Genomic DNA, 22,590 nt, shown 5'->3' on the forward strand with positions numbered 1-22,590 from the left:
TAGAAATAAAACAGAACCTTGTAGATTATCCCAACTAAGATATTAATAATTCTTATTGAATGCAAAACAATCCTATTGGGTTTAATTAATGTTTTATTGATTTTTTAGTAGACTTAAGGTATGGAATTCCAAATTACGAAAAGGTCCCTTATCCGGAATACCCTTGTTCCCGAGCATTCTGCATAACGGGTCCTATACCTGTATTACCTCCCAGCCCAGCATGAGGAATCTGCCTTTTCTTTGCAACATTCAGAATTGAGAAAAAAAAATAAATATTGGTGGTGATACAGATCATCAGTAGTAATATGTTAATATAACTTAGAGTTTAAAATAAAGACTCTAATGTAAATGTAACATTTTTTGCAGACCCTCCTTATATTATTAGGCTATTGTCTGTAGCAAGGAATGCGTTTATGTATGCAAATTTAGAACAAAGCTCATTTTTCAGTTGCACCCTGTTTCCAAACAGTGAGTCTGGAACTACAGTGTAGTGATGGATGCAAAATATCTATTTGAGCAGGGGTTTGTATGAAAATTCAACTGCATGGGTTTCAGCACACCTTTCTTCCTGACTCTAGGGCCCAAACCTGACCGAAATGTAGCTCTTAGCAAGAACTTGCTACATCAGAGCCTTGTTCCAAAGTCTTCCCTGTGTCCACAGCTTTGTGCATGCGAGCCTGTCATGGATCAGAGCAGGGCAGACTAGCACAAAACTTGAGTGCACTCATTGGTGTGCTTCTATTTTTCTATTGTTTTCTGAATCTAAACAAGCTACAGTAGACAATGAACCTGTAAAACAAAGAACAAAAAAAAAAAAACAAGCATGTGTGTTGTAAACTGAAAAGAACACTTACAAATAAACCACAAAGGGGCATAAATCCATTCATAAAACAAAAGACATTATAAGCCTGTGGATCAAGAGGATAAAAAAGACTTTAGCCCTGACTGAATGCTGAGTATTAAGCTCACTACCAAATAAACAATGTAGTGGTTAAAAAATGACAGAAATTTATCTCTTTGGGAAGCAGAATCAGATAGTACTAAAGATCTGTTAGAGCACAAAGCATTGTTTCTATGCATAGTTTGTGTCAAAAGTGCACCGGAAGAGACAGAGAACTCTTGTTCAGTTGTTATATTTCTCTTTCGGGGCTCAAGGCCTGGCATCCATAGAGCTAAATCGAAGTAGGGAGCATACAGTATATGTAGATGGTATTGTCCAACAACCTCATGGTTTGTAATGGTCCAGAGTAGCACACACTATAAATATACTTCTGGGTTCCAGTAATCCCTTGCTAAAGTCAAATGCTAGAACTGTTAACTGGAAGTAAGGTCCTGTATTTTGCTGTAATGCATAAGAAGTAGAGAATGTCATCTGATGACCATGTGGACACAGGTTGACTACTTACTGCCAATGCTGGCCCCAACTATTGTATAAACTAACCTGGAGATAACTGCAGTAAGGACAGGAAACCTGTCATCCATGAGGAAAGATTATTTGCTTAGTTTTATGCCCAGAGGTAATGAAAGTAAATGACAATGTGTGAAATCCTTGTTCTTCACTATAACAACTGAACCACAGGCAGACAATTGCTCTATTATTAAAAATGTAAGTAATGAATGTAAGTGTAAAAATGTTATCAGACATTTATTTTTTAATGATTATTATGCTGTATTTAATAAAGCGCCAACAATTTCCACAGCTCTGTAAATGGGTGTTTACATTGAATATACAGATTTACATACAAAGCAGCCAATAACTGAAGAGCTAAAGTGGCCCCTGCCAAAAACAGCTTGTAAATTTTCACAGCTTATAAACCAGCTAAGGGTTACATCTATATTCTTATTATATTATACACTGCTTTATGAAGCCTAAGCCTCATGATGGCATGAGGGTGACATAAATGGTAAATCTCACATGAATTGTCAGATGTCATTTGGCTTTATACTAATATTTTCTATTTAAGTGTGAAATGTAACACTCCTGACTCACTTCATCTTTTTATCAACATAAATTCTGCCTGTGCAGAATTTACTCCCTTTTATTCTCCCTGCAGATTCAGTTAATTAAAAAGGATGTCCACAAAATGCTTTTTACATTTAAAGGGTTAAATATATCCTATCTTACCTACTAGAATGCCCACCTGGGGACTGGGTCGTCACATCTCCTCCCCACACAGAACCCAGTGTACAGTTTGAAACAAGCATTAGTAGACCAGCAAATGGGCAGAATACCAGCCTACAGAAACCTTGGGCCTTTGGGGACAGAATGGGTAATTGGATGAGATATTCCAATAAAGTGCCAGATAAACTAAAACTTCCAGCCTGGCCCCTTCTCCTGGCAGTTCAAGTGCTGATTGCTACAGAGGCTAATACCCAAATCTGAAGGGCCAGTGGTTGCCTACCTGAAAACAGACCATCCCTTTCAGCTAGTGAACACAACACTGGATGCATATGCATGGTTTGCTAGTTCTTCAAGTCACAGCATATCTAGATATATTAGCTGTCAATTAGTGGGTGTGGAGCAGGGTGAGGAAAGCCAAAAAAAAAAAACAGTTAAAGGACTAGTAACACCAAATAATAAAATTTTTATGCATTTAAACGAATATTCTATACACTTTACTGGTAAAAACTGTGTGTTTGCTTTAGAGGCTTGAATATAGTTTATATAAATAACCTGTTGTATATGTATATCCATGGCTACAGCCATTCAAGATAAAATATGGCACCAGTTCACATAGCAAAGCTCTGTAGAATACAGTGCTTTAGTACTTTTTTTAGTACTTGAATGAAAAGTAATGTCACTAGGGTAGTGCCCATTTATATGGCATTCTAAAGTGGTAACCTGTTACCCAGCACAGTATAGCACTTATTGGGAGCTTACTGTTCTGCATATTTGCCCCACAAATCAGCACAAGGGATGCTAGGGACCAGCCAAAACATGGTGCTGTACTGCTCTGCAGGAACGTACCCCAGGCCAAATTAAAAGTTTAGTGGCTTTAGTCAATAGAGGGGCAAAAAATGTGTATACCATAATGATTATAAGTTAAACCAGGGAGAGAAAAAGAGGTCATATGTAAATAAGAGCTGTCTACAAAACTATAGAATGAAAACCATTCTCCTGGGCAGCTTTAAAATACAAGTAGGCAGTGGCATAACAACAAGTTACTGCACCCCCCACAAGAAGATATTTGGAGGGGCTCAGCATGCCAACAAACCTTTTCAAGCATAGAGGAAGCAGACCCCACAACTGCAGGGTCTGCTTCCTCTATAGTTATGCTGCTGCCAGCGACCCTTAAGCAAATGAACTTAAAGAGGCATTATACCCCCTTGTTCAATATGAGTTCAATGAATAGGACTTGTGTTGAACATACTTTTTGCCTATTGTTTTAATCACAGAAAATCAATGTTTTTGTTACCTATTTAGCTAAACAAACTAGGAAGCTGAAATAACTATGTGTTTAGGTCTTGTGAGGTTCATAATTAGATAGTCCAGATAGATAGACCAGTATTTAAACCCCTTCTTTTACACTTTGTTGCAACTATTGTAAGCAAGAGTCCATTATGCATAAACCCAATTCATTAAACTACTATTGAACAAGAGGTATACTGCCCCTTTAAATATAATTAGACTATAAAGGGAGCAACTCTGAAATCTCCTCATTTTTTGCTCTTTTCTTGAAAACAATTAAGTAGAACCTCATATGCCACCTCTATATAGGACATTGCAAGAAAAAAAACACACTACGGATTCTAGGTTTTTGTTAGAAAGACCATTTGAAACATTTGTTTTAAAAAACGAAAAAGAAACTGTTGCTCTTTCAGTTGTATGAAGAAGTTTGTTTGTGACCCCCTGTCCTGCCAGGCCTGGGCATATGTCCTTTTATTCCTGTTAATTAAATTGGTGCTGCCTTTCTCAACTATAATAGGACAACTTCTGAAGGTAGTATCATATCTTTTCATTTTTTTGTGTGTCTCTAGTAATGGAGCAGGCAAGCAGGCTGCAGCTGAGTATTGTGTTTGCAGGATTAGAGACAACAGTGACGTCATGCCAGGCTTGTGCTGGCGAGAAACTGATGATTTGCCTTCACATCCAAGTTTGGTTATTAAAGTGATAGTCCTCTGGCATGTTTCTTTCTAATTTCTCAACAAAGCTAGCTGAAGGAACGTGTCTCTCTGTCTCCTGCCAAGTGCCCTGGCAACAGTGCCCAATTTAGAAAATGAATACTGACAGACAGGATTTCACATAGAATCAAAAATGGAATTTGACTGTGCAGAGGCTATACCAGTTTAATGTATAAGGTGGAATGTACTGTATAAATAAAAATGATGTGGGCAATTTTGAGATCACTAATTAAGATAGATCCCTTCTATATTTATATAAAGCCAACAATGCAAGCAGTACTTCGCAATGTATAATAGACTAAAAGAGCAAAATACACTGTACAATAATTATAAAAACACTAATTTTTTAACTAAAAGGTAATATCTGTCAAAAAGGCTCACAAGTTTCACCAGTATCAATCTATAATTAACATATTACATACATAATTACTAAAAAGGTTGTCTTAAAGGAAACTATGCCACCAAACTTTGCAGGCCTCTCTAAAAATAAATCACATAAAACAACCCTCATGCAAACTACTTTTTTATATAAATAAATCCTTTTTAAAGAGAATTATATTTCTCCAATAGTATGTGCCACTGGATTATCCCATACTGAAATATTTCAAGAACTAAATTCTGTCCCTCTGGCTATGCAGCACTGTGCTTGCACACAAAGCAAGGCCACACGTACATGCTAGATTAAATGAACCAATCACTGAACAAAGAGGGTATTTTACATCTTCCTGTCATGTGATCAGTCACGACCAACATACACAGAACATGGCAAAATGGTGGCCTTAGGCCTTAGACTATAAGCTATATTTATTCTGCAGAAAGCTTTACCATACCTGAGTAAACTGCCCTAGAAGCTCCCTCCATTTGTTTAAGTTAGCAGCTGCCATTTTAACTTTGTATCTCGTCTTGCGGCAGCTATAGCTGTTGGTAGCTCAGATCACACATTCTAATGGGAGGGGGGATTGAGTTTTATAAATTTTTATAAGAGTGGGGAGAACTGTACAGACTCGGGATGAATGAGTATTCTGTGAGAGGAAATCAGATTCTGAAGTACATGTTTACAAAAAAGGAAACAAGGAATCCTGTGTTTCTTTTGGTAGAGGACTCATTGCAGTTGTCTGCAGTCTTATTGCTGTATTTACATAGACCTTTCTGATAAAGCTTACTTAGTTTTTGCCTTTCCTTCTCTTTTAAAGCAATAATATTAAAATGTGACTTTGAAGTGAATCTTGATTTCCGGTAAGTTTGCCTTCAAAGTCTACTTCATCCAAGCAACCTGGTGGTGAAATCTGTGGTATTATTCAAACCTGATCTCCATATGGCTGTATGTAAATGGAATAAATAATTTATTGTCCCGTGTTTAAAAGCTTTCCAGCTGCTCATTCTTCTAGCTAAGGGTTTGTTGAGTAATAGTATGCACATCAAATGTAAATGAGAAAAAAAATACATTTATCTGGGAGACTATTATCTTGCTGTTTGAATACCTTTGCAATTGCCTGAAGCATTTGTAGACAAGGGAAGGGTGGATTTCTGTAACCCTAACAGTACATTATTTATGAGAATGAGACATCTGTATACTTTTCACAGATCTGCCATTATTATCAATGTATATCTGCCAGATGCAGTTTTCTTTGTCATGTAACCAACTGATATTTAAACTGTAATGCATTATAATTCTGCATATTGGGATTTAAAAACCCCCTTAGGACTCTTACTCTTTCTGCCCAGGTTCTTTTGTGGTGGATTTTTCATGTGTTCCACCTAGGGATGATTTTGGGTTTTTGCCTAAGCCCAAATCCTGCACAAAAGATTCTGCCGAATCCCAAAATAATTCTGAATCCTAATTTGGTCATAAAAGGGGTTTAAAACAGCCACACGTGCAGCACGGAGTGAAAAATTTTCAACCTGTGTTCATGTGAGGAAAAGTCATGTGATTTTAAGGATTTGGATTCGGTTCAGCCAGGCACTTGGATTCGGCCAAATCCTGCTGAAAAAGGCAGAATTCCAAACCAAATCTTGGATATGGTGCATCTCTAGTTTCACCACAGGAAAAAAAACCAAGAAGAAATGCAGCCCATTCTTTTTGCTCACACTGAGGCATAGACAATCACCGAATGCAGGTGGAATGCAACTTGATCAGAAATAATGGGCTAAATTTCTTCCTGTTTTACCCTGTGGTGGAACGGATGACAGATCCACTGCAGGGGAATGTAGGCAGAAACACTGATGTAAAAGACACTATAGTGGTTGAACAGTGCTTCAAATAAAAATCTCTTCCTCACTGCCTGCTCTAGGACAGTGGCAAGGAAAGATCTCTCAAAAGTAGTGTTGATTTTGCCTTCTTCAATTGCAGGTCAATTGGGTGATTGTAGCTACTATTACTAGTCTCACCACACTGCGAATGGACAAGGTGTCTAAGCTGAAGCCACAACTGCACCTACAAAACTAGTATGTGTGCACAGTTGTGTCTTAAATGATAGGATCTACCGTAATAGTTGTCTGAGCAATTTTCACACAGGCAACCCTCTGTATCAGAGGAAGCCTGCAGGTGTGAGGCCCTACAATACATTTTTGGATCAAAAGGTCTATAAGCTTCTCTTTATGACATTATTCTAAAAAGAACACACAAAATTGCTTGGTTTGCAAAGCTCTATATTGAATGCAGAAAGTGTCCTGCAGGCCCCAATGCAAAGTTCGTCTCATTTCACCTTTGCCACTGCATGTACTTTTTCCTGGCAGGCCCCATGGGGGGCAAGCCGTGGTGCAGTTGCACTATATGTCCCCTCTACCCCTCCATGGTATTCACACTACTGACTAAATCTGCCAGGTAACATAGTTCATACTCCAGTCTCATACCCCTGCGTTTCATGTGCACCAAGCAGCCTGGAAAAATAATGGGCATGTAAAATGCCTATGAGCATGAAGCATACTCATGCTAAGGCATGTCAAGTGATTGCACAAGAGCTTTTCAGGCTGTTTAAACTAGATTACTTGACGTTAGGTAGGAATTGTTTTTCAGAAAAGAAAGACAGAAGTGTCTTTTTTCCACCCTCAGTTGCTAAGTACTAAATAAACTCATGTGAGCAGGGCCCTCAGATAAGGGTTACCACCTTTTCTTCTACACTGTGTTCCAAATTATTATGCAAATTATATTTTTCTCATTTACCAAAATAATTGATGTAAATAACAGTTAGCATAATTCTCATGTTATCAACTATTAAGAGTACAATTCAAATTTTATTGAACAAACCTCCTTATGATAACAGTATTTTGTTTAAGAATAAAAAACTTACAATGCACCAAATTATTATGCACAGTAAGTTTCAAAACACTTTATAGGTTGTAAAGAACTAAAAATTGTCATTTGTTGTGTTTGCAGCATATTTACTGAAATAAAAAGCTATTTCAATCAAACTTTTAACAACATTTTAACTTTTTAAACATTTTAACAGGTCACGTTACATTTTAACATAGGACCCCTTATTTGATAGCAGCTTCACAAGTCTTGCATCCATTGAATTTGTGAGTTTTTGGACAGTTTCTGCTTGAATTTGTTTGCAAGATGTCAGAATAGCCTCCCAGAACTGCTGTTTGGATGTAAACTGCCTCCCACCCTCATAGATCTTTTGCTTGAGGATGCTCCAAAGGTTCTCAATAGGATTGAGGTGAGGGGAGGATGGAGCCACACCATGACTTTTATCCCCATAGCAGCCATTGATGCAGAGGTATTCTTTGCAGCATGAGATGGTGCACTGTCATGCATGAAGATGATTTTATTACAGAAAGCATAGTTCTTCCTTCTGTACCACGTCTGTGCTCTGAAGCAGCCTCAAATCTCTTAATAGTGCGATGATCACGCTTAAGTTTTTGTGAAATATCTGTTTTCATACTTCGTTCAAGACACAATGCCATCCATGATTTTAATTAATCTTTGTGACACTTAAATAGAATTTGCATAATAATTTGGAACAGTGCATTGTAAGTTTTTTATTCTTAAAAAAAATACTGTTATCATTAGGAGGTTTGTTCAATAAAATTTGAATTGTACTCTTAATAGTTGATAACACGAGAATTATGCTGATTGTTATTTACATCAATTATTTTGGTAAATGAGAAAAATATCATTTGCATAATAATTTGGAACAGGGTGTATATATTATCAGTCTGTGGGAGGGGGAGGGACAGTGATATAAATTGCTGGTAGATGGCGATTTGCAACTCTACCTACAATCTTATTTTTAATTCTGAAACTTTCTGGGACTATATAAATAAATTATGTGGATAATAGATACCCAGTATAAACTAGAACTAGACATGCTCTAACTACAGCAGTGCTGCCCAAAATTTTCCCAGGAACTGACCCATTACCTGATGGACAACATGTTCATTGGTTGGTTTATTTAAAATGATGATGTCATACAAAGAAGTCAGGGGCATAAATGCAAGACCTCATCCTTAGGCCTACAGCAATTTTTTTTTTCAAGTTTCCCTGCACTCTGCACATTTGTGTGTGAACCTTCCCCCCTTCTTCAGGGACCCCACAGTCATAGTGTGTGCTCCAACTATATTTAAGCCACTGAGAGAATTCTATTAAATACTTGTGCAAGCTGGGAGACGCAGTAACAGAACCTTATCGGGCCAGGCCAGAACGGGTTGCATACAGTGTGGAGCCCCACTACCTGCAAACATGGGTTGAAATCAGTGGCCAAAGGCCATTTAACCCCTTCAGCACCCCTGTTACTTATTCAAATAGGCAGAATAGCAAGGACTATAACCTTTTCGGGCCAGGCTGGAACAGGGTGCAAACAATGCAAATATATGGGTTGAAATCAGTGGCCCAAGGTCATTTAACCCCTTCAGCACCCATTACTTATTGAAATAGACAGAATAGTAAAGATGCCCACTTTTATGCCACTTTTACTGCCCAGAATCCTTTTTTGCCAGGCTGGAATGGGGTGCATAGAATGTGGGACACCCGACTGCAAATATATGGGTTGAAATCAATGGCCCCAGGTCATTTAACCCTTTGAATCATTACTTATTCATGGTAGGGAAGAAGAAACTATTGCCCCATTGGTGGCAGTGTTCCTGCCCAGAACCATTTTGGGCCAGGCAGGAACAAGCTGTAGTTTATTTAGGGCATATCTGACAATTAATGTGAACGTTTAAATCTGTGGGGCAAGGTCATTTATTTCGTTAAAACACCAATTACTTATTTACTGACTGAATAAGAAACCAACTTCAATGAACGAATAAGAAACCAACTTCAATGCCGTCACTCCCGCCCATTTTGTCTCCCTGCCAAAAATGTGAAAGCGAAACGCTGCTGTACTTGTGAGCTGCTCCCCTCCTACTAATCACTGGAGTTATTTTAAACTTCCAGCTCGGATAACCCAGTGGAAACAACAGTCCGGAGTCAGGGAAAGCGGGAGGGGGGGTGGTGGAAGGCAGAAATGAGAAGGGGAAGCCCTGACATGCACGAATAAAGCGCACAGGGAGCCAGCAGCATGGAAGTGTGCGGAGACCCGAGGGGCACTGTAGGAAAGGACGTGCAAGGCTGAGGATGGATTTACAGGTTCCCTACTCTCGGACTTATCCCCAGTGATGCAGTGATGTCCCTCCCGGTGCTTCTTCCTGGGTCCTGCTGCCCCATGGCAGGGTTATCCACTTCTATGGGCAATGTCCCCACCGCATCTTCACCTGGGGGAGACCCGGCACTTCACCGACCCCGCAGGAGTCGCGGAGGGCTGCAGCCTCCTCGTTGTTCTGCATCGCAAGGGCTTTGCTCCCCTCCTCCACCCCCTGCCTTATCTTCCAGGCGTCGGGCGGGGTCTGGGCTCATCCTGCCAGGGAGACCGCTACTTTCCCTGGGCTTGTTGCAGCTCATCCTGGGCTGTTGTACTGTGGCCCTCAGCTTCGGAGCACTTTCTCTCAGCAAGTCCCCCCAGATCAGGAGCTCTTGCCCCTTTTGGGCTGGATCCTCGGTAAGTACAGCACCTGGGCACCACAGTGGCACAGTGAGTGGTCCTTCTATCATGGCAAACAGGTCTTCAGCTTCTTGTGCTGAACATCCCTAAACCTCCTGTGATAGCTAATGGCTGTGGTGGGATTCTAGGAGTTAAGCCCCCTGAGGCTGCTGTTGCCTCCTTTGACAGTGAGCCTACCTGGCAGCTTGATTAATGGTCTATGATGCCAGCATTGTTACTCAATAATGTGTTAATGATGATGCCCTTGGATGTGTCTTGTTCGTTAACTTGTTAAAATTGAGCTGTCAGTGCTGAACACCATCTGTGATACTCTTAGAACTAACAAATGACTGATATACTGTAATACTAACTCATATGGCAGAAACCTTTTACCAAGGGAATAGTCACTGGTGCAGGGGTGAAATAAGACACCTGAGGGATCCAGGGCAATTGCGGGCCCATGTTTCAGGAATGGGTAATTACTGATCTTCAGATACCTTTATTAGTAATCTCAGGTTTGCACATTCTTGCCCTATTTTACAGAAAATTACAATAAAATGATTTGAATCTGTAGGGTTCAGCAGCCCAGGGTTCCTGTACCTGCTGCTTTAATAGCAGTTGTACCACTACACTGACAGGAGGTAGACAAACCAAGAGTGTACTAGATCAGATGGAGAGTTTGAACACTATTACACTTCAATATAAACTGCAAATGCATTCACTTTTATTGCACCAAATGCTTTGCTACTCATTTCCCTCTTGCAGCTTAATTTTATTTTATTTATTAGAGCCTAAGACAGTGCGCCAAGGTCAGCCTTCAGGAGCACTGGATTTCCATGTTATCGTTCAGCTAATCAATATTTCCCTCTGCTTATTTCTGCAAAGAGGAAGAAGAATGGTGTTGAGGAGTTAAGTACTGAAAAATGATACATGATGGTGCCCTTGAACAACACTTGGACAAAGATGGTCTAGATCTCTTACACATAGGCATTTTGCCTTGCGTTCTACTGCAGTGGATATTTGTTGCATTCCAGTGCAGGGGAATGCAGGAAGAAACACAGCTATGCATCCCTGTTGGACTGTACCCAATCAGGTGAATCAAGTTACGTTCCCCCTCATGTTTGGCACTGTTTCTTTTTGTGTTGCCCTGCGGTGGAACGCACAGAAGGATCAACTGAAGGGGGATGCAGGAATAAACACCCACTTGTAAGGGCTGTAAAAGTTAATTTGTCCATGTGGCCCATCAGGACTAGTTGATGCCCTCAGCATCCTCAGAGGCAATTGGAGAAGTTGCACTTCAGCTGCTGAAAGGATGCAATAAAAACATATCTGCTATACTGAAATATCAGTGGGTCCTTGATTTTCTACAAGACTAATTTGAAGCTAATTGGGCCTATCTGCCAAAAAACAAAATGCTACTTCTACACAGGCCCCCAAAACCATGACTGAGATTATATTTCATTATATTACTGGCTAGTTTGGGTTAAAAAGGAGAGAGAAGAAAAGCATTGAGAAATGTCACCTTTGTGCAAGCAACTACTTAGGTTATGCCATTAATTTATGTTTTATTTGCTCATCAGCTGGTTTGTCACAGGTCTACATCTGTGGTTCAGAGCTATGGCTCACACTGTTGAGCGTTTTTTTTACTTCCCTGTGTTGGTGTTCTCCTGCGTTCCACTGAAGGGGAGCGCAGATTAAAATGCTTGTCATTATAAGCCCTTATGGCTCCCTTTCCGAATTGAGTTTGGCCCAGCACTGCTAATATCATATAGATGTACAAAAAAGTAGTCATCCTGGTGGTATATGTCAATACACTGCCAGATATCTCTCAGTCTCTAAATCAGGGATCCCTAACCTTTCTTATTTGGGAGCCCCAGTCAAATGTAAAAAGACTTGGAGAGCAACACAAGCATCATAAAAGTTCATGGAGGTGCCAAATAAGGGCTACGATTGGCTACTAGGTAGGCTCTATGCACACTATCAGCTTACAGGAGGCTTTATTTGGTAGTAAATCTTGTTTTTATTCAACCAAAACTTTCCACCAAGTCAGGAATTCAAAAATAAGTACCTGGTTTGGGGGCACTGAGAGCAACATCCAAGGGGTTGGTGAGCAACATGTTGCCCCCGAGCCACTAGTTGGGGATTTCTGCTCTAAATCAACTGTTTCTCAGAACTTTTATTGCCAGACAGTTTTTGGACATTTTTGTGCTCTTTCGTTTAGGGGGCCTTTCCTTGGGGGACTTTTTTGTTTACCCAGGAAAACAAAATATTGCTTTCAAAATATGCTAGAATTTTCGAGTAATTACATTTCTGTAACAAGATATGTCTAAAAAATGGGAAAAATGCATGAAAATACAACTGATTTGGAAAGTCACATGTCTCCTGAACGTGCCAATACCAAATATATATAGTTTTATAGAGATTTGTCACTTGTATAGGTCAAAAGCTCCCAGCAGTACACTACCAAATATCCAAGTCACTGCTCCAAAAAGCTGCATACTTTACATTTCAAGGCCAAAGATTCCACTAAAAGTAGGTTTACCCTAGAAAGCTATAAATGTTTTAAAAGAAAAGATTCTGGCCAGTCCAGAATAGGTAAAACGGTGTCTACTCCAAACTACCAAGTTGCAATGCTTTCCTAAAGTTATTGATTTTTAGAATAAATTGTGAAATTTTTGAAAAATTGCTTCAAAGTGTCCAGTCTATAGTATCTTATCTCCCACCTAAGTATGTGGCAGTTAGGGGCCCCAAAATAAAAAATACCCCCATATTATCTATCATTTATGTCATTTCAGCTCCTGCAAAATCATACACATTTACATCATTTTATGTAGAGTTAAGCTACAAAAAAGTAAGTTCACCCCAGGAAACCATATATTTTTGGAAAGTACACATTCCCTTAAATCCAGAATACGTACCCATGTCTTTTTACTCCAAAGAACTAAGCCGCAATGTTTTCCTAAAATTGGGGACATTTCCAAAAATCACCTCACGCTTCCACTTCGCAGCATCTTATCTCCCACATATTAGGTACTAAGAGAAAAAAATTAAAAAAACATCCTATGAATGCCAGGGTCCCCTGAACAGTTGCCCAGTGTGTATAGGGTTACCTAAGTATGTGACATTTAGGGGACCCAAGGTGAGCATACACCATATGATCTATCATTTCAGTTACAGCAAAATCAACACATTGACAGCATTTTATGTAGGGTAAAGCAACAAAAAACTATGTTCTCTTTTTTGGAAAATAAACATTCTCCCAAATTCAAAATGGGGTACACATGTATTTCTACTCCAAAGTACCAAGCCACAAAGCTTTCCTAACAGTGTCCATTTTGATAAAACTTCCATTTTGCAGCATCTTATCTCCTACAAATAATTAGGTAACCATATTAACCCCAGAGGTCTACTGAACAGTTTGATGCCCACTGTACATAGGTTTGTCAAAGCACATGGAACTTAGAGACACCAAAATATACCTTGTGCATTCTAATTTTATGGCTTACATAAATCCAATTCATAGCATACAGGCAGTATGGGGTAAAAAAAAAAGTAGGGTGAAACCTGAAAACCATATATTTTTAGATAATACTATATATTTAGACAAATCCAAAATAGCCAAATATTTCTTTATACCCAAAACTACCTAATGGCAAAGCTTTCCTAAAGTTAGTAGTTTTGACAGCATTTCTGAAGTGTCTAAAAATGTTTGCAATTTGCCACATTTATCTCTTATAATTTCTTACATGTGTAACCTCTATTTTGGCTCAATAACTGCTTCCAAGAATAGTACCAGTAGAACATGGGTTACACTCTACTCTCTCACCCAGAATAGGCCTTTGCTAAGTGGAAGAGGGAGGTGAGGGTGTTGTGCAACTACACCCCTCTTGCTCACTTCACCTTTGCAACACCCTGTAGTGGCTTGGATCACCTCAGGGAATTCTCTCTCCTGATTCCCTATCCACTGGGATCCCTACACTACAGGCAATATGGCCTGGGAGAGATACCTCCAAATCTACCAGTCCTCTGTTGGAGCTCAGAACTGCTCTTTCTAGATCAACCCTAACTGTCTTACACTCCTAGAGTGGTACTAGAGGTACACCTGCCATTATCTAATGCCTCATTCACAGGGCCCTGTTCCCCAGACTATAACTGGGTCTGTGCCCAGGCACCCAGCAAATCCACCCTGTTTCTCTGGAAGCAAAGAGGAAGTACCACTCCTTTCCCAGCACTATATTAAAGTAAGGCAGGAAGTGGTAACCCTACCTCCTAGGCAATAGCATAATATGTACATTAACTTACTTAGATACATTCCCTTCTGCCCAGCAACTAAGGGAACTGAACCTGTGGAGATTTAAAGCCATAGGGGCCATTTAACCCTATGGGTCCCTACACATACAAAGGTATATTGCCCCAAATATGAACACCAAAGGTCTACTGAACAGTTTGACGCCCAATATGCATAAATATACCAAAGTATGCAGTTTGTACAGAAACCAAAATGAAAATAGTGCATATAAACAGCTTTTGCAAACAGAGCCCCCTGACAGCGTATAATGTGCAGTAAGACCCCCTAACTGTATAGAGACCCCCCCAAAAAACATATTTTTGTAAAGTACACATTCTGTTGAATTTAAAATAGGTAAAGACTAGGATAGGTTTTTCTACCAAACACTAAAGCTATACTAAAAAACGGAACAGATCAGGAATAGTGCAGCGAGGAGAAGAATGCAATAAAACCACATAAATTGTCAAATAACAAAATAAGTCATACAACAGCTTAATTAGTGGTCAAATACCTGATTCAATAGTCACACTGCCAATATAAACAGTTTTAATGGGGAAATCAAGACAAAAGGGTAAAATAAATAATAAAAAAAGAATTTTTCTGTATACATGTGTGTACATCTAAAGTTATGTGACAGTGTGTATGTGTGTTTAAGTGTGCAAAGGGACATTATGGTGAGCTATTTTAGCACCAAAACCAGTGCATCACTTTTTTTTGTGATACACTTCTACTTGTGTAGCATCAGTGAGATCATTGCTAACCCAGACTAGTGCATATCAATGTGCGCTCACAGCTCCAGGCAGAGTACTGCCCAGGTTATTTAGCCCAGAACAGGCAAGGAAGACAGTTAGACAGGCCCTCTCTTGATAGAGGGGCAGGTGCATTATTAGTCATTACTTATTGATTCACTTGCCAGCTAGGCAAGTATGAAATAGATTTTAAAAAAAGAGAAGAGAATTCTATGGAGGGGACCTGGTTTTGGCGAGCTTCCATAAAAAATGGTACAGGAACTGTACATTAGCACAGTGCCATTTCTGTCTGCCACTTCTGCTGTAATAAAGTTAAATCAATTCTCATCATTATCAGTCAGCTAGAAATAAATTATGCAAGGGCCACAATACATCTTAAACTGGTAGGTGAGCATTATGTGGCCCAGCAAATACAAAGCACCTAAGAAAGCATTAAATATGTTTTGTTATTGACTAGACATAATATCTTGAGGTATAGTTTTACCTAGATGAGATTATGTTATGTGGCTACCCTTAAATACTATTGTTAACTAGAAAGGGAAGTTTGAGAACAAACTTCATGTTGGGTTGAAAAACATGACGTCACTGAATGGGCTCTGCCCACTTTCTCTAACCTTGGACCACAGTTATATAGTAAAAACCACTGTGCAAAGTTTGGGGACCCTGGTTTTAATAGTGGCTGAAAGGCAGCAACTTAAATTTCCCCACTGAAATCAAAGAGTGACATCTGATTGGTGGTTGGTGGCTCCACCCCCTTTTTCTTACCTGGAACTGCAGTTACCCAGTGACTGACTCTGTAAAGTTTAGGGACCCTAGGATTAATAGTTAAAGAACGGCAGCATTTTAAATTTAAACCAATAAAGTTCAATGCATGAAATCTGATGAAATTTGCTGTTAGTGGCCCAACCCACTTTTCCTATTTTTGAACTGCAGTCCCCCAGTGACCAACTTTGCAAATTTTGGGGACTCAAGCATAAAAATTGTGACTGACAGCACTTTACACTTCACCATTAAAAGTAAATAGGTGAAATGTTATTGGCGGTTGGTGGCTCCACCCACTTTTTTCTAACTTTGAATGGCAAATACTCCGTGACTAACTCTGGAAACTTAAACAACCCTGGAATTAATATTTAAATAATGGCATCAGTTTAAATATAAACCAATGAAATCTAATGGGTGGAAATGGATTTGCTGTTGGTGGCCCCTCCCACTTGTTCTAACCCTGAATATGTAGTCAGCCAGTGACTGACTGTGCAAAGTTTGGAAACCATGACATAAAAAGTGTGAGAAAAGCAGCATTTTAAATTTAAACAAAAAAAAGATCAATAGTTGAAGTCTGATTGGCTGTTGGTGGCTCCACCCACTTTTTAAAACCTAAAACTGCAGTCCCCTAGTGACCCTGGTGTTAATACTGTAAGAATAGCAGCAGGTTGAATTTCCCCATTGAAAATCAATAGTTAAAATCTGATTGGCTGTTGGTGGCTCCACCCACTTTTTCTAACTCTGAACCGCAGTTACCGGGTGACTAGCTCTGCAAAGTTTGGAGACCTTAGTATTAATATTTAAAGAATGGCAGCAGTTTAAATTTAAACATATGAAGTCTATAGGTGAAATCTGAATGATTGTTGTTGGCCCCGCCCACTTTTCTAAACTTGGAACATAGTCACCTAGTGACAAACTGTGCAAAGTTTGGGGACCCTGACATTAAACATGTGAGAATGGCAGCAGTTAAAATTTCCCTACTGAAAACAATGAAAGAAATGTGATTGGCTTTTGGCGGGCCCGCCCACTTTTTCTAACCTTGAGTACGAAGTCACTCAGCGACTGACATCAAACCCTGGCATCAAACCAATAAAATTCAATAGGTGAAATCTGATTGGCTGTTGGTGGCCCCGCCCACTATTTCAAAACTAAAACTGCAGTCCTCTAGTGACCAACTGTGAAAAGTTTGGGTACCCTGAGGTTAATACTGTGAGAATGGCAGCAGGCTGAATTTCCCCATTTAAAGTCAATAGGTAAAATCTGATTGGCTGTTAGTTGCTCCACCCACTTACAAAAATACAAAAAAAACTTAAATGCGTAGTCACCCAGTGACTGACTATGCAAAGTTTGGGAACCCTGGCAACAAACCAATAAAAATCAATAGGTGAAATCTGATTGGTTGTTGGTGGCTCCACCCACTTTTCAAAACTACAACTGCAGTCCACTAGTGACCAACTGTGAAAAGTTTGGGAACCCTGGTGTTAATTCTGTGAGAATGGCAGCAGGCTGAATTTCCCCATTGAAACTCAATAGGTAAACTCTGATTGGCTGTTGGTGGCTCCACCCAATTTGTCTTACCTTGAACCACAGTTACCTGGTGCCTAACTCTGCAAAGTTTGGGGACCCTGAGGTTATTACTGCGAGAATGGCAGCAGGTTGGATTTTCACAAGTCCATAGGTAAAATCTGATTGGCTGTTCACAGCTCCACCCACTTTTGGGCATTCAGCAATCATCATATTTTCATTCAGGCTGACCCCATGACTATGTGATTCAAGTTTGGGGATTGTAGCCTCAAAGCTGTAAGATTGGCAGCAGTTTAAATTTTCCCATAAAAGTCAATGGGTAAAATTTGATTGGCTGTTGTTGGCCCCTCCCACTTTGCAGGTTTTAAAAAAAAAAAAAAAAAAAAAAATTGAATGCATAGTCACCCAGTGACTGACTGTGCAAAGTTTGGGAACTCTGGCATCAAACCAATAAAAATCAATAGGTGAAATCTGATTGGCTGTTAGTGGCTCTGCCCACTTTTCAAATCTAAAACTGCAGTCCCCTAGTGACCAAGTGTAAAAAGTTTGGGGCCCCGGTGTTATTACTGTGAGAATGGCAGCAGGTTGAATTTCCGCCAAATCAATAGGTAAAATCTGATTGGCTGTTCACAGCTCCTCCCACTTTTGGGCATCCAGCACTCATCATATTTTCATTCAGGCTGACACCATGACTATGTGATTCATGTTTCGGGAGTGTAGCTGTAAGCTGTAAGATTGGCTGCAGTTTCAATTTCCCCATTAAAGTTAATGGATGAAATTTGATTGGCTGTTGCTGGCCCCTCCCACTTTGGGGTCATCCAACAAATGCTGCTGTTTCATTCAGGGTGACCCCATGATCATGTTATTCAAGTTTGGGGGGTGTAACTTCAAAGCTGTAAGATTGGCAGCAGTTTGAAAATCTTCCCTGTCAAAGTCAATGGGAAAATTGGGGGGTTCGGAGCGGCGCCACAAAAAGACGGGGGGCGGGATCGCTTAGAAAAGCACAAGCAACCTGCTCCGCTATAGGGCGAAGATGTGTGGGGAGTTTCGGCGTTGTACCCCCAAAACTCTAGGAGGAGTAATGTTTAGAAAATGGGGGGCGCTAAGAAGAAGAAGCGGAAGAATAAGCCAAAGTAGAAGAACAGTATGTTGGGGTTTTCAACCCAACACAATAAGGAAGCATGTTGTAAAACAGACATCTTCATATGTACTCCTTGTTAGATGGTGGAGGCTCCTACAGCAATCCATTTTTTTTTTTTTACAAACCAATGTTACTGCTTCACTCTGTTTTCTGTAAAAAAACAAATATAGCACCTTTGTTTTGGTATCTATATATACAGTAAACATGTTTAATACAGAACACTGATTAAAACATTTCTATATAGGTGATATATTTCATATTCTTGCCAGTCTTACATTATTTCTGACCAGAATTGCTGAATTAACTTCTTCCTAGAACTTGCTTGATGGGCCCTTCTTTGTTTAAATAAACGTGATTTTTGGAAAGAAGATTGCTATTGAATTTAATGTCACTGGTACATGGTGTTTAAAGGAGAAGGAAAGCCAAAGTCACTTGGGGGTGCCAAAATGTTAGGCACCCCCAAGTGACTTTTAATTGCTTACCTTGTACTCTGGGCTGGTGCCCCTGTTAGGAGAGAACAGCACCAGCCCGGGGTAGCTGTGAGCGCTTCCTTCTTCCGCGTTGGCGTGCTTGCGCATGGGCCGGCCCAGGGAATTCGCCTCGGAAGAAGGAATTGCTTGCTACAGCTACCCCGGACTGGTGCGGTTTTCTCCGAACAGGGGCACCAGCCCGGGGTACAAGGTAAGTGATTTAAGTCACTTGGGGGTGCCTAACATGTGTGCACCCCCAAGTTACTTAGCCTTTCCTTCTCCTTTAAAGGTATTGTGCCATAAGACATCCATTTAGATATTCACAAACATTGCCTGTCATGTTGCCTGTCATTCTCCATTATAGGAATTTTACTTCTTTTAGCACAATACAGTGAGAGAATGAATGTATACATTAATTTACAGTACCTAGCAGTGCAGGTCAAGCCCTGTGGGTGTCACTATTCTCAATCATCTCTCAGTTGTTGCAGTAAGGGTGTCTTTAATGTATTTTTATGACACTGCATCTCATAGGCTTTCTTGCTTTTCTTTTATCCTACAGGTAATTCTGTCTGGTATAGTAGGACTGACCACATGGAAGAGGCCAATGGTTTTGCTAGTAAGTGAGCCTTAAAGGAGACACACAGCATAAATAATGTTGTAGGCAATAATGAATACTATATGGTGCTGTATAATTAGCTTTAAAAATAGCCCCTTTATTGGAGTTCCCTATAGATCTGCTACTGTCAGTTGAGGGGTGGGTGTGTTCTACTGGACCCTGCTAGAAGTACAGTAAGAGGGGTATAGTCAGTCACAGCCCTGCAGTCACACAAGCAAAGACAGGCTTCAGCATCCAATCACGTCAGTCTAGCTACTGGTTGGTTCCTATTCTACAATGCAGTGGTATGAGTGCTGCCAGCACCCCTGCACAATTTGGGAAAGATGGCAGCAGGAAATTAAACACATGGGTGGGACCGTGTGACTAGTAGGATTTTTTGAGAAATTTTCAATAATTCAGGCCAAACACATACACAATACTTCTGTGTTTAGAGTTGTATAATGCACTGGCACATTCTTCTTTCTTACACAGTATGTCCCATTTAATCATTCTTGTACTTTGAGTATTTCACTTAAAAGACAATTAAAGCCTGGCAAAGTCTACTTTATCATTAGGGCTCACTTGCACATTTCTCCCCAGGGCTCACGTTACACTGTTTTGCCTGCCTTCTATACTTACTTACGAAAAATCTATATGAGCAGAAAAAGTGTGATTGTAACTGGTCTTAGAATACTGTTATCAACATTATACTAAGTTATTTTAGGTGAATTATACTTTAGTAATCAACCCATGGGTGATTAATAATTACTTCATCTGTGTAAGACATGCTTGCCCAAGGACTCTTACACATTAGTTAGTTTGTATGTTCCACTACATAGACTTTTTTATGTATTCCACCACAAGGGAAAACAGGAGTAAACACCCATGTGTAAGAGCCCTGTTGATGACACATTCCTGTTAGGATAACAGTATCAATAACAACAGTATCAATAACAAAATCACTGCAGTTACAGTCTTAACCCACCCCTGCAGGCCAGAGTTACTTTGCTAATTGGGACACCCCTGATACGCTAAATATTGAATGCCAGATCTGTAAATGATGCTAGCCTGGTTAGTTATCTTCCTATAGGCTTTAGTACAAATGTCAATTGTACTCCAGCCTATTATGGGGTCACTGTGCCCCTACCCAATGTGAATGACTGAGATTCAGAGCCTCAGGACTACACTACAGAACAAAAAAGTAACCCTGCATTAGGGAGGTATTTAAAAAACAAAAACAAAACAAAACATACAGTTCTTCAATTTTGTCACAGTTCCTGATAGTATGACTATGACTGATAATAGTGTGTACTGTTATGGATGCATTCAAGATAGTTTTCTTCTTCCTTTGGGGTTAAACTACATGGGAGATTTTGATCAGATTTTGTGGGTAAGATTTTATCTGATCTTGTCATGCAACAGCACGAGATTTTGTAGAATCCTACAATATCTGTTCCACGCGACTGTAAAGTCAGTTGGATCAGATAAAGCCTGATGGAGAGCTTTGTTCCTGCATCTACATCCAACATTTAGAGGCATATTTATTAACATTTGAGACAAACATCACCATTAAGTAGTGTGAAAACAATGGTGCTATATATTGGTGCAAATATTTGCACCAAATACCATGTACTAGTCCTGGGATGAGCCTCCTAATACTACAGTTAACATTATTGCCATGTGTTTAGCTATCCAGGCAGCGTTAATAATTCTTGAAGACCAAAGGAAAAATTCAGTGATGTAGCCAATATTTTAGTGTACTTTTACACTAGAAGTGCACAGTATGCTATACAGAACAGTGAAAAAAGCTCCTATTTATTAAGAGCCTTTCCACGACTTGGATGTATGTCTGCAATTGTGCAGTGTGATCCGTATTATTGAGTCTACTGCAATGGCAATCATGTTTTCAGCCTCATATTATTATGCCAATAAATTTTAAAGCCATATGTTCATTGATTTTCAGTGCTGGTACCATATATATATATGATTCCATACACAGTCCAGGGAAAAGCTCTTGCTGAAATTTGTGCTACAGCTTAGTTTATTTGTGATTTTAGATAGAGACTTGGAATATAACATTACTTTTTTTGCTAGAACAGCAGTAAATAAATGCAGTAAAGCATTGATTCATGAGTGTCGATAATCTGAGGCCTGTAGTTTGTAGCTGCAATTTGATTGCAGTTAAAAATAGCAATGATTACATTTCATGCTTTCTATTCAAGTTATTTATGTAAATATAAGTACAAAAAGTGTTGTAAATTGTCTTCCACCTGCAATTTCTTTCCATAGTGACATAATTATTATACTATTTTCTGTATTTGTGCATACCTAGTCATCTATTTCTTGTGCAGTTGTAGTCTCCTGTTTTTATTTGCCTGTAGCATTAAAGCTGTTTCTGTTGTCTGGCATAAATGCTTCAATATTAGTTGGGAACAGATAATCTATCTGTGTGTCTTTGCTAGGTAAACCTATTTGTCATGTTATCGGTGGTCTGTGTCCTGCTGAACCTGGCCGGATTTATCTTGGGATGCCAAGGGGCTCAGTTTGTATCCAGTGTTCCCAGCTGTCAGCTGGTAAGTGAACCATTGCACTCTATAAATCTTACTGGGACGTCTATAGTAATGAATAACTGTAATGTTCTGTCACTGTAAATCTGTAACTTCTCCTCATGATACCACAGATGAAAAAAGGCTTAGCCATCAGTTAAATCATGCATTGTTTTATATTTTTAGAATGATTGAGCTATGAGCCAAATAGCTTCCTGCAATCATATCCTTAGCACTTTGATCATTTACCAGCAGAAGAAACCAATCCATGCCTTGGCAGTTGGCATTTCCCAACATACTGTATACCATGGCAGCTGAAAGTTCTGCTCTGCTGTTCATATCAATCCCTGGATTTGATTGGGGACTATTTTAAGTTTGTTATGTTCATGTAATTGTTTGTTTATATTTGGCTTTTTGATGTTATACAGAC

General features: G+C 39.6%; 1 protein-coding gene across 1 annotated transcript in view; it reads left to right on the forward strand.

Moving 5' to 3' along the window:
- The first annotated feature begins 9,372 nt into the window (after positions 1-9,372).
- fam189a2 (family with sequence similarity 189 member A2) overlaps positions 9,373-22,590 on the forward strand; it is a 35,024-nt gene continuing 21,806 nt past the window's right edge. The window contains exons 1-3 of the mRNA XM_002935596.5: positions 9,373-10,103; positions 19,579-19,635; positions 22,077-22,187. Coding sequence (XP_002935642.3) covers positions 9,732-10,103; positions 19,579-19,635; positions 22,077-22,187 — 540 coding nt within the window. The 5' untranslated portion in view covers positions 9,373-9,731. The remainder of the gene's footprint in view (positions 10,104-19,578; positions 19,636-22,076; positions 22,188-22,590) is intronic.

Source organism: Xenopus tropicalis, chromosome 1, assembly GCF_000004195.4.
Source record: "Xenopus tropicalis strain Nigerian chromosome 1, UCB_Xtro_10.0, whole genome shotgun sequence".
Taxonomy (NCBI): Eukaryota; Metazoa; Chordata; class Amphibia; order Anura; family Pipidae; genus Xenopus; species Xenopus tropicalis.